Source organism: Lithobates pipiens, unplaced genomic scaffold, assembly GCF_037356315.1.
Source record: "Lithobates pipiens isolate NorthernLeopardFrog02 unplaced genomic scaffold, aLitPip1_a1.2 Scaffold_18, whole genome shotgun sequence".
NCBI classification, from domain to species: domain Eukaryota; kingdom Metazoa; phylum Chordata; class Amphibia; order Anura; family Ranidae; genus Lithobates; species Lithobates pipiens.
This window is the reverse complement of record NW_027507758.1, coordinates 443149631-443166865: the sequence shown is the minus strand read 5'-3', so window position 1 is coordinate 443166865 and position 17235 is coordinate 443149631. Positions and strand designations below refer to the sequence as shown.

Genomic DNA, 17235 nt, shown 5'->3' with positions numbered 1-17235 from the left:
AATAAATAACTTATTTTTTTTCCTAAGTTTAAGCCGATATGTATTCTACATATTTTTGGTAAAAAATCACAAAAATCGCATTTTGATTGGTTTGTGCAAACGTTTTATAGCGTCTACAAAATGGGATAGATTTATGTAATTTTTATTTTTTAGTAGTAATGGCGATCTTCCTTTTTTTTTTTTTTCTCCCCGGGACTGTGACATTGTGGCGCACAGATCAGACACTTGACACTATTTTGGGACCATTGACATACAGCGATCAGAGCTAAAAATAGCAATTGATTACTGTATAAATGTCACTGGCAGGGAAGGGGTTAACACTAGAGGGCAATCAAGGGGTTAGGTGTGTTCTAACTGTAGGGAGGTGGGACTGACTAGGGGAGAAGACCGATCAGTGTTCATACTTAGTAGGAACACACGGTCATACTTAGTAGGAACACACGGTCTGTCTCTTCTCCCCTTAGAGAACCAGGAGGCCTACTCAGACGTGCAAACTTATGCACTTCCGCAACCGTCCTCCCCCACAGCATGCCCGGCACCCCAAACCACCTGATACAGGCATCCTGTCTGGAAAAGCCTGTCCAATATCATTTTCCCCACTGATGGAACACTCTGAGCCTTTATCAGCGTGGAAGAAAAACAGCTCCTGTGTCTTTCTGCTGTTTCTACTGAAACTTACTCTCAGGTTAGAAATGATGGACCCAAGTTTCATCTACAGTCACAAACCTGGTGTTTACAAATCCTCTTTACTAAATGATCAGCTGTGTCCAATCAGAGTGTAAACAGGAAAAGCCATGTGTCGGCTTTCCCTGACGTCTGACAGACGTCATAGGAGAGTCAATCGGCTGCTTTCCCGTCGGGCTGTCTGCGCTAATTACTAGCGCAGAACACTAGAGATTGCCACCATGAATGCCAATCAGTGCCCACAAATGGTGCCAGCCAGTGCCTCCTTATCAGTGACATCTATCAGTGCTGCATTCTAGTCACACTGATGTATAAGTGCTGCATATTGGTGCCCATCATCGGTGCTTGTTGGTACCACCTCATCGGTTCTGCCTTATCGGTGCCCATCAGTGAAGGAGAAAAATTTATTTATAAAATTTTATAACAAACTTTAAATTTTTTGAAAATATTCAATTTTTTTTTTTCCGAGCAAAAAATAAACTCCAGCAGTGATTAAATGCCACCCAAAAAAGTGCTATTTGTGGGAACAAAATGATAAAGCCATTTGTTTGGGTACAGTGTAGCATGACCATGCAATTGTCATTCAAAGTGTGACAGCGCTGAAAATTGGCCTGGGCAGGAAGGGGCTAAAGTGTCTGCCTGGTATTGATGTGCTTAAATGTGGAAATAAATATGATTTTATATTTTGACCATAGATGTACTTTAAGCTCACTCGTTTAAATAATTTTTAAAAAGGGGAGTTTTATTTTACTATTCTCATCCCAGTGATATTTGCTATTTCTTTCTTTCAGACACCTTGCATCGTTCCTGTCTATCTTCAAGCTAGTATTAATAGGATTCATAATTGTTGGAAAGGACCCCTTTGCTTTTTTTGGCATGCCAGCTCCAAGTCTTTGGCAATGGGGACAAGAAAATAAGGTAACTGCTGCAGTATTTTGAAGAATGCCAGTGTGGACCAATTGAAAATTTGGAACAAAGCTAGACTGCAGGGAACAGAATGGCATCTGCTTCTGCCCTGACAATGCTGCCTGATTTCGCAATGAATCACAATAATTATGTCAAAACAGCTAAGTATAAGGTCCCATTAACACTAGAACTTTATATAAATCACAGCAGAACTGTGTGCTTCACATGCAGTTCTATTCAGTGCAATTTCAGCCTCTTTCATTTTGAATGGGCTGAAATCACACTGCACCAAAAGTAATGCATGCACTACTTTTTGAAAGTTACCATGCAATCCAGTGCGGGCAAACGCAGTGCGTTAGGGTGTGGTTAACTTATGCTGACCTCCACATCAGATTACAAGGCCTTTTTGCGATCAGAATGCGGTGCTGCCTTCCAGTGTGAGCGGTCCATAAGCTTTGCTGTTTTTCATGTTTGAAATAACTAGGATGATGTGATTATGATTATTTTCTTGCACCTGCAGAGTTTTAAAATGAAAAAAATAAGGTTAGGGATAAAACCATAGCCTGTTGGCATATATACATTGATGGTAATCAGCCCACTTAATATGCAGTAGTGATTTTGTTGCTGTAGTGAGTGGCAGTTGGGGCTTTTGCTATTGACAGGGGCGATTTCTGATATCTGACCAAAGACGACCCCCCCCCCCCCCCCCCCAAAAGGGCTGATGATAAAAAAAAAGATAATTGTAATTACTGGCACAGTTCACGCGTCTTCAGTGCTTTATATTAGTGCCACTGTCACATGACATAAAAAAAAAGAGTAGTTGGGGGTGCGGGGGAGAGTATCAGTACTTGTACTCTGTCTTAAAGTGGTATCGGTGCAACCCTAACTGTGATTATTAAATGTTTAGCTATGTGTCGGAAGTCCTCAATCTTACCATAGAAAAAGATAATTCCTATTTCTAGCTGTTGCATCATCTTGCCCTGTGCACATTCAGGCAACAGACATTAGCTCTGAGAACACTATATTGCTAATGCAAACCATAAATCTACATCCAGGGAAGTTTGCTTTATGATATTGTATTTCTTCATGCTTTTTCTTGTCCCACATGAACTACTGGTTTTGTCTGTTGCATTTTCCACTTGTCAGTTGGGCTGCTTTTGGACACCCCAGGGTTAATGAATGCTGTCATCTCTTGTCCTATACAATTGAGCAAATAGATTTTTTGACTCTGCAGTAAAATCCGTTTTAAGCTGGGTTCACACGGAGCAGATCCGTTGAACGGACTCCGCTAGCTCAGCAGGGGATCGCACCGTTGATCCCTGCTGAGCCGGCTGGGTGACAGGTTCGTCTCTGCTCACTGTGCAGGGACGGACCTGTCCGAGTCCTGCTGTTCTCTATGGGGAGATCGGATGAAAATGGGCCTCTCGCAATCTTTCCGTCTGTCCAGAGGTACGCGGCAGGGATGCCCGCTCTCCCCGGCCCTATTCGCTATTGCGATGGAGCCACTTGCAGAGGCCCTCCGCACTTCTCCCTGTGTCAGGGGGCTGCGGATTGGCTGGCTAGAGGAAAGGGTCACTCTATATGCAGATGACCCCCTGCTCTTCCTCAATGATGCGGGTCCGTCTCTTGAGGGAGCCCTCCAGATTCTCAACTCCTTTTCCGCTGTCACGGGCCTCAGGGTCAACTGCACAAAATCTCTTCTCTTCTGTTCCCTATAGACCAAGCGGCCTGTGACACAGCTCCTCCTAATGTTCCCCTCCAGTGGGTAGAGACCTTTAAATACCTGGGGGTCGTGGTCTCCAGACAGGCCTCGAACTACCTACCCCCTAAACCTCTCCCCGGTGATGCAGGAGAATCGGCAACGTCTGAGGGCATGGGAGTCATTGCCACTATCATTGATGGGACGTATACATTTGTTTAAAATGAAACTATTGCCCAAATTCACATCTTTATTCTGCCACTCTCCACAGTGGATACCTAAAATCTTTTTTTTCTTTTTTTTACATGTCTACACCGCCTCCTCGCCGCATTCCTGTGGGGACCTCAGTCCCCCAGATACAGCTGGACCACACTGACACGCCTGATCTCTCAGGGTGGATTGGTATGCCCGGATCTTTATAAGTACTATTTGGCCACCCAGCTAGTTACGGCTGCTTGGTGGCTCAATCAGGACATCTCCAACCCAGCTACCCAGATTGAGACAGCGGTCCTGGGATCCCTAGAGGCGATCAAATTTTTGTTTTTTCGGGGCCCCTGGTTGCTGGAGATGTGGTGGGATCCCTGGGGACTTCACCCATATCTTTTGGACCTGCCCAGCGATCTCCAATTACTGGACCGAGATTCTAGAATCTATCTCGCGGATCACCCTTTTGCCACTACCACCAACCATGGCTGTTTGCCTACTAGGCCTAGTTGAGCAATTAATTCCTACAGTGGCAGGACGTACACTTGTGGGACTCTTACTGGTTTTTTTTTTTTTATGCCCGCATAGCCATTAGCTGGCGCAAACCAACCCCCCCCCCCCCCCCTCTCTCTCTCCCTATGGAAGCAACTTGTCAACAATAACCTGTCTCTGTATAAAGACACATACGCCAATAGAGGTTGCTCCAACAAATTCGACAAGGTCTGGTCCAAGTGGTTGGCGGACCCCTCCTCTGCTTTGGAGGTCCCTCAGTAGAACTAGGGCAAGGTGGCTCTCATGCAGGCAACGCCTGTGCACACGGGAGGGGCCAGTTCTTACACCCTTATCGGCAGATGCTGTCTTCGTTGTCTGGAGATCCAGGGACCTGCATGGCTATCCACTTAACCTCACCATATGATGTATGCTGTTATACATGTACGACATAACTAAAATGGGGCTCCCACGGGGATCCCACCGTTTTTATGTACGACCAATGTTCTGACTAACCGTCTTTTTTTTTTTTTTTTTTCTCTTTTTGCCTTTGTTTTGTTTTGGTTTTTGTTTGTTATGCTGGATGGAAACCAATAAAAAAGATATTTAAAAAAAAATAAAAATAAATAAAAGGTAGGAAAAGCATGTCTCCTCCTAGTCACTCCCATCCCCACAGTTACAACACACTGAGGGAACACAGTTAACCCCTTGATTGCCCCCTAGTGTTAACCCCTTCCCTGCCAGTGACATTTACACAGTAATCAGTGCATATTTATAGCATCGATCATTGTATAATTGTCAAGTGTCTGATCTGTCCATCGCAGTACCGTTAAAAAGGCAGATCACCGCCATTACTAGTGTAAAAAATAAATAAAAATGCCATAAATGGTTTGCACAAAAGTTATAGTATCTACAATCAATATATGCTTATTGCGTTTATTTTTGGTAAAAAAAAAAAAAATGTAGAAGAATATATATTGGCCTAAACTGATGAAGAAGTTTTGGTACAGCGTCAAACGACCGTGCAATTGTCAGTTAAAGCGAATCTGTGCCAAATTGTAAAGTGCTTTGGTCAGAAAGGTGTACAATCTTCCAGGGCTGAAGCGGTTAAAATGAATGGGACTGTCGAGTTGACAGCGGGTCAGAAGGGCCACTGCGGGACAGATGACGGTTGCGCTTTAAAAAAATTATGTTTTAAATCAAGCCTTTTTACTAGTGCTTTTAAATCGACTTGAATTTAATCAAATCCACCCTTTACTGGTAAATCAAGAATCCTTTTTTCCAGCCAGTTTCCACCCTAGTTCTTGTCAATTTTTTGCTTTAACCACTTGCCAACCACAATATTCATGCATACCTTGTGGTTTACCAGGGTTATGGAGTGACTCGTTGGCAATGAACTCTAAACGGGGTAACCTATAAAAACAATTTTTAAAGCGTTGCCTATGGAGAGTTTTGGGTACTGTAGCTTATCGCCATCCCACAAGCGTGCACTTTTTTTAAACTGACATGTTAGGTATTTACAATTGGGGTATATATCTCCTCCGAAATAAAAACAATTGCAATGGTCGCCATTTTATTCCCTAGGGTCTCTGCTAAAGTCTGTGTGCATATTGGTAATTTGGGGGTACTAAGCAATTTTTCAGCAAAAAAATACTGATTTAAACGTTGTAAACAAAAAGTACCAAAAAAAGCCTGGTCTAAAAGTTAACCATGAAAAGCTGACTCCCATTGATTTGATTTTTCTCCTTGTCTGTACTCATTGGTAAGACGGTTACTTGTCTATGGCTTGACTTTTCTCCCACGTAAGGCCTCATGCACACGGACGTTTTTGCAGCTTAAAAACGCCTGTCCATGTTGGTCTATAGCTTCATGCCCACCTAGGCGCTTTTGAGCTGCAAATGGCATAGGTGTTTTTAAGCTGTAAAAAAGCCAGGACCAGTGCGTTCCGTGACACGGAGCTAGATCTGGAAAAACGCGTAACATAATTTCTTTGTTTTCTGTGGCATTGTGGGAAATTTGGGAGTGCTATAGCCAAGAGATGTTTCTTTAAAAAAAACGCTACTTAATGCTAAACGCGCAATAACGCCAATGTAAAACGTGGTAAAAATTTTGTTTTTTAACGCCGGTTTTTTCCAGGCGTCGGAGCTAGCTTTGCAGCCCGTTTTTTTAAAACGTCCGTGTGCAAGAGCACTAAGAGTTACACTTAAAGACAAAGTTTACTTTTGTTCACCCTATGTATCAATATAGCATTATTGTGCTTATTTTGCAAAAATAAAACCGCTTTTCATTAATTTTACATAGTCTTGCCTCACACTCTTCATAGTGGATTAAAAACGCTGTTCGATTTTTCTCTGCCTTACTTCCTGGACAGACTTTTTAGGTCATGATGCAAGGAGTTGACCAGCTGAGGGTAGATAATGCAGGGTGTGTGCTAATGAGATCAGCTGGTTAACTCTTTCCTGTGTTATGAACTAAAGTCTTTCCCAGGAGTAACTCTCCTTAAGGGAACATTCACAATAAATGCGGGTTTGAAATCATACAAGTTCAGCTGAACGTGCATGATTTTAAGCCCGCATTTAAGTGCGAGTTCGGTGGGTATATGAAAAACATATTTGCGGGTTAAAGCGGGACTCCGCGGTGTTTTTTTTTTTTTTTTTTTTTAAAGTCAGCAGCTACAAATACTGCAGCTGCTGACTTTTAAAATAGTGACACTTACCTGTCCAGCGCGCCCGCGATGTCGGCACCCGAAGCCGATCTCTAGATCGACACTCGAGTGCTGCCGCCGCCATCTTGGGTATGGGAATCAGGAAATGGAGCCTTTCGGCTTCATTTCCCGGTTCCCTACTGCGCATGCGCGAGCCGCGCTGCGCAATGACGGTCCCCGCTGCCTCTGGGATCTGTGTGTTTCCCAGCAGGCAGCGGGGCACTTGCGGAAGGGGGCGGGCACTTGCGGAAAGGGGCGTAATGTACGCCACTTTCCGCAGAGAGCTAGCCCGGAAGTGGGTGCAGTTACCTGGATTATCCAGGTAACTGCACCCCCCTGAAAGGTGCCAATTGTGGCGCCGGAGGGGGGGAGGAATCCGATGAGCGGAAGGTCCATTTTAGGGTGGACCTCCGCTTTAATGTACAGATGTCTATTGAAATTGCCCCCAAAAGTAGTGCTGCCATGTGATTTAACCTGTTAAATTGCACTGATGTGAACAGGGGCTCAATGAAGAACAGTAATAAAAGCCTGATGTGCGTTCTAATCCCTTTGCCATTCTAACCATAACGAGTTTGCCTTGTAGTTGTACTTTTAATAATCGCTGTTACCTTTTTGGATTGTTTTTTTGTCAGGTCTATGCCTGCATGATGGTTTTCTTCCTGAGCAACATGATTGAGAACCAATGCATGTCCACTGGAGCCTTTGAGATCACTTTAAATGGTAACTTTTCCAGTTTCTTTTTCTTAGTTGTGGCATTAAGTTGAAGATTTGCATAAGGCAGTTTTCATAACTCTATGTAGAAACAGTTTGCCAGAACTGATTTAGAATGGGTATACAGGTCTGCTTGAGCTTGAAAATTTCTTAGGCTTCATTTGTTCGGAAAATATGCAGTGTAATACAGATAGTATGTCAACATTAGAAGAACTAATTGAACCACTTGCTTACTGGGCACTTAAACCCCCTTCCTGCCCAGACCAATTTTCAGCTGTCAGCGGTGTCACTCTTTGAATGACAAGTGCGCGGTCTTGCTACAGTGTACCCAAATTAAAGGAAAGCCCATGAGACCTAGGGCTCCCCCTAATAGTACAGGCAACACGTTAACCCCCACCGGATAAAAGGGTGGTCCTCCAGGCCCCATGTCGGTATTAAAGTTTCCTCCTGATTGGGGGTTTCTTGGAACTGGCTCCCCTAGGTCTCATGAGCATGGCTCCTGTGGAGTTTTGGGGTGGTATTCCTACCACCTTCTTAGGTCCCAGAGTGGCACATCCATCAGGACAGTGAGCTTGTGGGTGCTGTCCCTGCTTCTCAGTGCATGGGGAATGCCAGCACTGTGGTGTACATCAGAGCTCCAGTCCGCAAGCCACATGGCTGCAGTTGGCTGTTCTCTCCCTGTTAAACAGCATGGCTGGAGACTGCAGGGGAAGATAGGAAGCCGCGCACGTGAAGGGGCAGAACTTATGTATTCCAAAATGGCCCACAGAAAGTACCCGGCGGGTTCACTTCCGAGGAATGCAATGTCATCAGCGGGCACTAGAGACACTAGTTCCTGTCTCTAAATATCTGGGGTAGGAATCTTAGTGAGGAAAAAGATCTCAAAAATGATGAAAACAGTGTCGGCCTTACAGAAGACCAATCAGTCGGTCTCACTGAGAGAGGTTTCAAGAGCAGTGGGTCTGATGACCTCTTGCTTTCCCAGTGTCATGGGCAAGATTTAATCAACACCAATTACAGCTGTTTCTACTAAGGAACTGGGACGGAGATGCACGTTCCCTGGAATCCAGGGTCTTGTTACCCTCCAGGGTAAAAAGAAGCTTGTGGAGGGACACACCTGCACTTAGCAAGAGGTTTACAGTGGTCCATTCCTATATCCCAGAGGATCACAACGAATGCGAGTTCCTGGGGATGAGGGGGCCCACCACAGAAACACAATGGCATAGGGAGAATGGTCCTAAAGGGAAGAAAGAGCTTCATCGAATCAGAGCTTCTAGCGGTTCAGAGAGCCTTGCAGGCATTTAAGGCGAAAATCAGGGGTCACAATCTCCAGATTCTATCCGACAATATCGATGCGGTTGTGTACCTCAACAAACGGGGTGGTATGTGGAGTCGGTGAATCGATGGCCACTCTTAAGCCTTCCCGCCGATCAGGCTAATTCTGGAAGTTTCTTCTAGAAGAAACAGATATTATACTTATAGCCCCTTTCTGGCCCAAGATGCCATGATTTTCCCTGTTGGACTCGGAGCCTCAACTGAGTCTTCTAAAGAGAGAAGACTTATCGCAGGGTCCAGTGTCACAGGTGGTTTCTTTTAAGCTTGATAGCCTGATATCTGAAGAAAAGATACTAGGCACCCAGGGGTTCTCTGACAAAGTAGTCAAGACCCTGGTAAATTGCAGAAAAGCAGTCACTAGAGCCATATATTCCAAGGTTTGGAAGAAATTTAACTCGTGGTTATCTAAAAATCAAAGATTAACGCCTGTTCCTTCAGTTTTGGAATTCGTTTTAAGAGGGTGTCGACAAAGGTCTTTCAGTTAGTAACTTAAAGGTACAGGCGGCAGCTATCTGTTTTTTCTCCAATTTTCCATCTTGGAAAATCCCACTATAGCTAGATTCTTTAAATCCGTTTCTAGATCCAGGCCAGTAGTGGTTAGTTGTCCAACCTGGGACCTGTCCCTGGTGCTTCAAACTCCGGTAGAATTCCCTTCTGAGCCCCTAGAGCAGGGGTGCTCAACCTGTGGCTCTCCAGCTGTTGCAGAACTACAAGTCCCATCATGCTTCGGCTTTCGGGAGTCATGCTTGTGTAACTGTCAGCCTTGCAATGCCTCATGGGACTTGTAGTTCCTCAACAGCTGGAGGGCCACAGGTTGTGAGTACCCCTGCCCTAGAGGATATTTCAGTTAAGTTACTTACCTTTTTAAAAACAAATTTTCTTATGGCAATTACATCAGCTCGTAGGGTGAATTTTACAGGCCCTATCAGTGAAAGGAGCCTTTCGTCACAATTTTAGATTTTTTGAGAATCGGGTTGTTTTGAAAACTGATCCATAATTTCTGCCTAAAGTGACCAGTACATTCCACAGATCCCAGGACATTGTACTGCCAACTTTTTGTAGTTCGCCAAAGGGCGACCAAGAAAGAGAGAAAATTGTAGTTTTTTTTTTTTTTTTTTTTTTAAATGTGAGAAGAATTCCTCTTGTCTACCTTGAGGTCATCAAGACCTTTAGAAAAACAGATGCCTTGCTTGTCCTCTTTTCAGGAGCACACAAGGGAAAGGGTGCATCTAAAGCCACCTTGACTAGATGGATAAAGCAAACTATTTCTGAAAATTACAAAATTAGGGAAGTTCCTCCGCCTTCTGTCACTGCGCACTCAAGAGCCTTGTCTGCGTCTTTGGCTGAGAGGGCTGGAGCCTCACTGGAAAAAATTTGCAGGGCTGCCACATGGTTCCGTTTTTCAACCTTCATTAAACATTATCGCCTGGATCTCCTATCTGCTTAGGAGCAAGCATTTGGCCGTAAGGTCCTTTTGAAAACGGGTAATTTTTTCTCATACGCTGATGGGCACTGGTAGCTGACACTGGTGGGCACAGAAAATGCAGATATCCCTCTGACAGAAGCCACGGCTGCACAGCGCGAGGGGAAAAAATATACAGATTACCGAGCTTCTATTTACATTACGTGATCGGCTGTCATTGGTTGACAGCTCATCACGTGGTAAGGGGCCAGGATCGATCCCTTGCTCAGATCTGATCAGCCGAGTCTTGCAGACTCAGTGATCAGAGTGCGATGCGCAGATATTGCTTGCTCGGGAGAATGTCCATGGATGCCCTCCCCGGCAATCAAGGCACACGCTGTAGCCATCTTTCGGCTATAGTGTGGGCAGCAAGTAGTTAATGCTGTATGAACTGTACACTGGTGTATTCTGGTAAGTGACGAATGTAGTGCAAAGGTAGATTCAAGCTAAAAGCTTCCAGTTTTCACATTTTGCCCTCCAATCAGTGTAACTGAGGTTGATTAAATTTATTTTCTAGTGTTATGCTTGTTACGCATTAAAATATTAGGGATCTCTGTGCAAGTCTGAGGGCGTTTGTAGGCATTTTGTTCTAATGCACGTTTTACAGGAAAGTCTCTCAATGCAACCTGCGGGAAGTTTTAACAAAGCCATAAGACCATCATTGTTTGTTTTGTTTTTCCCTTTCCACAGATGTTCCTGTGTGGTCCAAGTTAGAATCTGGACATATTCCATCAGTGCAACAACTTGTCCAAATAATTGACAATGAAATGAAGCTAAATGTTCATATGGATGCTATTCCTCATCATCACCGCTCCTAGCCACATTTTTCAGCACCAAATTTATTTTGTAAGTATTCACCCCTTTCTGTGCAAATGCTAAAAATGTACACTTTGAACATGATGCCCCTAGAACCCTTAGGGCCCATTCACACTGCCCTCACACTAAACCAGAATGGTTTAGTGTGGCATCTGTCTGTTACGGGCATCTGTCTGTTACGGGCTACAGTGATTGCTGTGCGTTTTTATAAAAAAAATGTTTTCAACTTTATTGGAAATTCCTAAAATAACACATCATTCATGTCACGGCACAGCAGTGTGGTGTGTTGTGCTGCTTTGCGGTGACCATGCCGTGCCATCCAGTGTACTGCATTAAAAATGCAGCAGGTCTGCTTTTTATCGCACCTTTTGTCGCGTACCACACTAATGGTGATTGGCGTCCTTCTAGTAAGAAAAAAATGACAGTCACCGCAACGGTGTGAATGGGTTCTGTAAATGAAAAGACCCTGTATGGCAGCTGCATTTTTTTTTTATACTCTATTTTAGTGCTTTCAAACAATCTTTTTTTTTTTTTTATTTTTTTTTTTTTAAAGATGAGGTTGTGTCTAGTCAGTACCATATGTACCTGCAAAGCAACAAAAATCTGCAATACTATAAGTTTAGAGATAATCTCGAATCATGGGCGTAGTACTATTGATCTGTGCTGCGATAACCAGTATGTGCGGTGCAATCCTCGTTTTCGAGCATAGGGTCAGTATGAGGCCCTTTAAAAAATGTTTTAATTAATATTTAATAAACTTAAATTTTTTATTTCTTTACGGTTGCAAAGCCTATGTGATTTGGACTTTAACCCCTTGCTGCCGAGCGTACGCAGATGTGCGTACTCTGCTTCCGGGGGTTATACCAGGATGATGCCAGCACCTGCAGGCATCAGCCCGGTACCGTTTTTCAGAACGGGCGATTGGCTTTGCAGCCATAACCGATGCGGCTAAAAGCCGGAGGAGCGGGAGGGTACGTCGGAATGGTCATGAAAGGGTTAAAGTCACTTTCGCACACTGTTTACCCAGGCCAGAGTGGTTGGGTTTTGACAGTTGAGCAGAGCACTTCTTGATTCATACAAACCAGGGGAGGTCAGCACATGTAGGTTAACTGAACTCATATCACTCTGTTATAGCAGTCAGGCATTGTTTGCATTCAGGAATAAAAGGGTTAAATGAGCCCTTGACGAAAGAATAAAAGGGTTATTGCATTTTCAGTGTGTGTATAGATTTTGATTTGTTGCTATGTGAAGCGAACAGCAATGCGTGATAGGATTTTCAGCGGTTTCCTGCTGTGTTGTGAACAGAACCAATGTTAAGATAAAGCAGTACCAGGAGTCGCTGGGGGATTGTACTTTGTTCAAGGGCATCAATATTGATTTGAACTGAGATAAAAGAAATAAAGCTCAGTCTTTGAACAGCATGCATATGTAACAAGTAATTAAGCACCATTGTAGCTAGGATGTCAAACCACAGAGGAAAAATAAACTCAATACATTTGCATTAATCTTATCGCATTTATATCCAAATAAAAACATTGCATATGTATTTTCCGCTGAGCAACATGAAAATGTTATATTTGCCTTCTACTGGGAATCTTTTCTGTCGGGATCTATAATGACCATTTATTAAACCTCTTTTTTGCAATGTCTTCTAGGCATGATGTGGACTTTTAACAAGGTGTCAGCGGGGCTGGTGTTTATGAAGGCCTGCTCTGAAGACAGTTCATGTTGGTGCAAGCTGGATGTCCCTCTGCCGTCTCGTTGTGCCTTTTGAAGTTCTAAATGCAAGATTTTCTGTGTGCTGCCCTCTTGTGGAATTTTACAGACAGTGCAATGATATACTGTGTAGTGTCATCCCAGATTTTATTTGTAAGCCATTATTCCACTGTTCCGTACTTCACATAATGCTGGCATTAAAAGGTTTCTTCTTTCTTTTTTTTTTTTTTATTCATAATTTACAGTGTTTAGAACTTATGTAATTTATGTTTCCACCTAAGACCTTTTTGTCTATCTAATTTTGATAAAAAATCTGTTCTTTTTATAGTTTAAAGTGATGCTCTGACTAAATGACTCAAATGTCCCACAGCCGTTAGCCCTAAATGTGTAGTTCTTTAAATGTTCTACTGATAATAAAAATTATATTGCAGATCACTAAGTTATTCTAAATTATAAGCAAAAATAGCAATGTAAGGTATATTGGTGGCTACGCAAACTGAACTTCCAGCTGTTTGATGTACTCAACTTAGAGTTTTTAAACTGAGCCTTTATACCGGACCTCTAAAGAAGATGCAAATTAAGTTAAATAAACCTATCATTACAGTAAATACTTGTGATATGTCTTTTTTTTTTTTTTTTTTTTTTTTTTTTTTTTTTGGATCATTCCTGTTGCATGTTAGAGCCACTAAAGTACTCTCAAAGGGAATCCCTATATATTTTTATCTTTTAATTTTGCTCAGCAAAGCAGTGGTAATTGAAGCAAATATTAAAGAAAATCCCTAAATACACAGTTGAAATATGGTTTCTGTTTTTTTTTTTTTTTTTTTTTGTCAAAGGATTAGTAATTGTGGTCATAGCCAGTCTTGTGATTTATCAACTTTGCACACTAGACAGGCAGCATGTTTATTTTTTGGTTCAACAATTAGTGGTTTTACAGAAGGTGTTTTTTTTTTTTTTTTTTTAGTAAAATTTTTTTTATTTATAATCTCAATGCATTCTATGTATTAGTAAAAAAAACTTGTGTGCAGCAACCGCTCTAGCACCCGCCCAATACTTACCTGAGCCCTGTCTCTGTCCAGTGATGTCCATAAGTGTCTCAGCTGTCCAGGACTCCTGATTGGCTCCATGCAGTGGAGTCTGTTTTAGAGGTGGTTTATATAATGTTCATGAGCATTTTGACCACTCAGCAAATGGGGGTCATAGCTCTCTGGTAAGCCTTTGTTATATGGCACAGTGGTGGAGTTCATTGTTGGGCACATTTGTTTGAAGACTACTTTGTTTGCTTTATATCACATTATGGCACAGGAAAAGGTGTAGGATTATTGCTTGGACTTTGACCCCCCCCCTCCCTTTTTTATTTTTTCTCCTCCTCCAATGCAGTGTTGTCCTGTTGAGATCCTATTCTCGGCTACTACTTGGCCTAGGTTTATGTCTGACATTAATAGGAAGCTCTTCCAGGTTCAGCCAGCAAGCCTTCAGGTTAGACACTGCTTGGCCTGCCCCTCTCCTTTCCTGTGAATGAAAACCTCCTTTGAGATTTATGATATGCTTTTCTTGATACAGCACATGATATTGGCTTTAAGACTTTACATCTAATGTTATCTGAACACAGAGGCGGCTCTCTAATTAGGCAAATTAGGCGACCGCTTAAGGCCTCGCACTCACAGGGGCCTCGCGGCCGCTTAATTTGCCTGCGATCAATACTACTGCCACCAGCGGCTCTGCCTCTCTTCCCCTGCCGCCGGGACTCCATGGCCCCGGGGCGGACTGACCAATCAGGCACTGCCTGAAGGCCCCCTGGGCCAATCATGGAGCATCCGGGACTGGTGGCAGCAAAGACCTCTAGACGTCAGCACCAGACTCCAGGTGCGATCTCAGCAAGGCATGCGGGGGTAGCCATAGGTCTGTGCCGCTCACCCGTGACCTGACCGCCAATTCAGCTCAGCAGCTCAGCCAGGGACAGAAGTTACACAGCAGCGCAGCCCCCATGACTGTGAAGGGGAAGGATCCGATCTTCTGATGCCACCTGGAGAGAAAGTAAAATGCCGGACCATGCAGCCCTCCTGCGCTCTTGGATAGGAGGAGCGGCGGAGCCGCTGCATATAGAAGAATTGCTCTTTCCATATTCCTCCTAAAGCCACTAAATGTTTGCGGGGGAGAGCTGAAACGAGCGTTCACCGGCTGCAGGAGGAATATGGAAACAACAATTCTTCTATATGCAGCGGCGCCGCCGCTCCTCCTATCCAGCTTTTTTTTTTTGCTGCCCCCTGGCTCCACCCCCCACGATCTCCTCCCGCCCGACTCTGTGCTCTGTCTCCACCCCCACACTCTCGGCCCCCCCATCCAATGCTCTCTGTCCCCCCGTGTGCTCCCTTGTTCTGCCCCATGATCTTCCCATGCTCTCAGTCCCCCCATCTGCACCCCACCCCACCATGCTCTCAGTCCCCCATCTGCTCTCAATCATGCTCTCAGTCCCCCCCATCTGCACCCCACCCCACCATGCTCTCAGTCCCCCATCTGCTCTCAATCATGCTCTCAGTCCCCCCATCTGCACCCCACCCCACCATGCTCTCAGTCCCCCATCTGCTCTCAATCATGCTCTCAGTCCCCCCATCTGCTCCCCACCCCACCATGCTCTCGGTCCCCCATCTGCTCTCAATCATGCTCTCAGTCCCCCCATCTGCTAACCACCCCACCATGCTCTCAGTCCCCCCCCATCTGCTCTCAATCATGCTCTCAGTCCCCCCATCTGCTCCCCAACCCACCATGCTCTCAGTCCCCCATCTGCTCTCAATCATGCTCTCAGTCCCCCCATCTGCTCCCCACCCCACCATGCTCTCGGTCCCCCATCTGCTCTCAATCATGCTCTCAGTCCCCCCATCTGCTAACCACCCCACCATGCTCTCAGTCCCCCCCCATCTGCTCCCCACCCCACCATGCTCTCTCCCCCCATCTGCTCCCCACCCCACCATGCTCTCGGTCCCCCATCTGCTCTCAATCATGCTCTCAGTCTCCCCATCTGCTAACCACCCCACCATGCTCTCAGTCCCCCCCCATCTGCTCCCCACCCCACCATGCTCTCAGTCCCCCCCATCTGCTCCCCACCCCACCATGCTCTCAGTCCCCCCATCTGCTCCCCACCATGCTCTCAGTCCCCCCATCTGCTCCCCACCATGCTCTCAGTCCCCACATCTGCTCCCCATCATGCTCTCAGTCCCCCATCTGCTCCTCACCCACCATGCTCTCAGTCCCCCATCTGCTCCCCACCCCACCATGCTCTCATTCCCCCCATCTGCTCCCCACCCCACCATGCTCTCAGTCCCCCATCTGCTCCCTACCCCACCATGCTCTCAGTCCCCCTTCTGCTAACCACCCCACCATGTTCTCAGTCCCCCCATCTGCTCCCCACCCCACCATGCTCTCAGTCCCCCATCTGCTCCCCACCCCACCATACTCTCAGTCCCCCCATCTTCTCCCCACCCCACCACGCTCCCAGTCCCCCATCTGCTCCCCATCCCACCATGACCTCAGTCCCCCCATCTGCTCCCCACCCCACCATGCTTTCAGTTTCTCCATCTGCTCTCCACCCCCACCCCACCATGCCCTCAGTCTCCCCTTCTGCTCTCCGACCCCACCCCATGCTCTCAGTCCCCCCATCTGCTCCCCACCCCACCATGCTCTCCGTCCCCCCATCTGCTCTCCACCCCACCATGCTCTCAGTCCCCCATCTGCTCTAAACCCCACCATGCTCTCAGTCCCCCATCTGCTCTCCACCCCACCATGCTCTCAGTCCCCCCATCTGCTCTCCACCCCACCATGCTCTCAGTCCCCCCATCTGCTCTCCACCCCACCATGCTCTCAGTCCCCCCATCTGCTCCCCACCCCACCATGCTCTCAGTCCCCCCATCTGCTCCACATCCCACCATGACCTCAGTCCCCCCATCTGCTCCCCACCCCACCATGCTTTCAGTTTCTCCATCTGCTCTCCACCCCCACCATGCCCTCAGTCTCCCCTTCTGCTCTCCGACCCCACCCCATGCTCTCAGTCCCCCCATCTGCTCCCCACCCCACCATGCTCTCCGTCCCCCCATCTGCTCTCCACCCCACCATGCTCTCCGTCCCCCCATCTGTTCCCCACCCCACCATGCTCTCAGTCCCCCATCTGCTCTAAACCCCACCATGCTCTCAGTCCCCCCATCTGCTCCACATCCCACCATGACCTCAGTCCCCCCATCTGCTCCCCACCCCACCATGCTTTCAGTTTCTCCATCTGCTCTCCACCCCCACCCCACCATGCCCTCAGTCTCCCCTTCTGCTCTCCGACCCCACCCCATGCTCTCAGTCCCCCCATCTGCTCCCCACCCCACCATGCTCTCCGTCCCCCCATCTGCTCTCCACCCCACCATGCTCTCCGTCCCCCCATCTGTTCCCCACCCCACCATGCTCTCAGTCCCCCATCTGCTCTAAACCCCACCATGCTCTCAGTCCCCCATCTGCTCTAAACCCCAC

The 17235-nt window shown here is 46.1% G+C and overlaps 1 protein-coding gene across 1 annotated transcript in view; it reads left to right on the top strand.

Moving 5' to 3' along the window:
* The window catches only part of SELENOT (selenoprotein T), a 28451-nt gene extending 15117 nt beyond the window's left edge, over positions 1 to 13334 (top strand). Inside the window, exons 3-6 of the mRNA XM_077488182.1 lie at positions 1476 to 1602; positions 7319 to 7406; positions 10885 to 11040; positions 12666 to 13334. Coding sequence (XP_077344308.1) covers positions 1476 to 1602; positions 7319 to 7406; positions 10885 to 11012 — 343 coding nt within the window. The 3' untranslated portion in view covers positions 11013 to 11040; positions 12666 to 13334. The remainder of the gene's footprint in view (positions 1 to 1475; positions 1603 to 7318; positions 7407 to 10884; positions 11041 to 12665) is intronic.
* The last annotated feature ends 3901 nt before the right edge of the window (positions 13335 to 17235 follow it).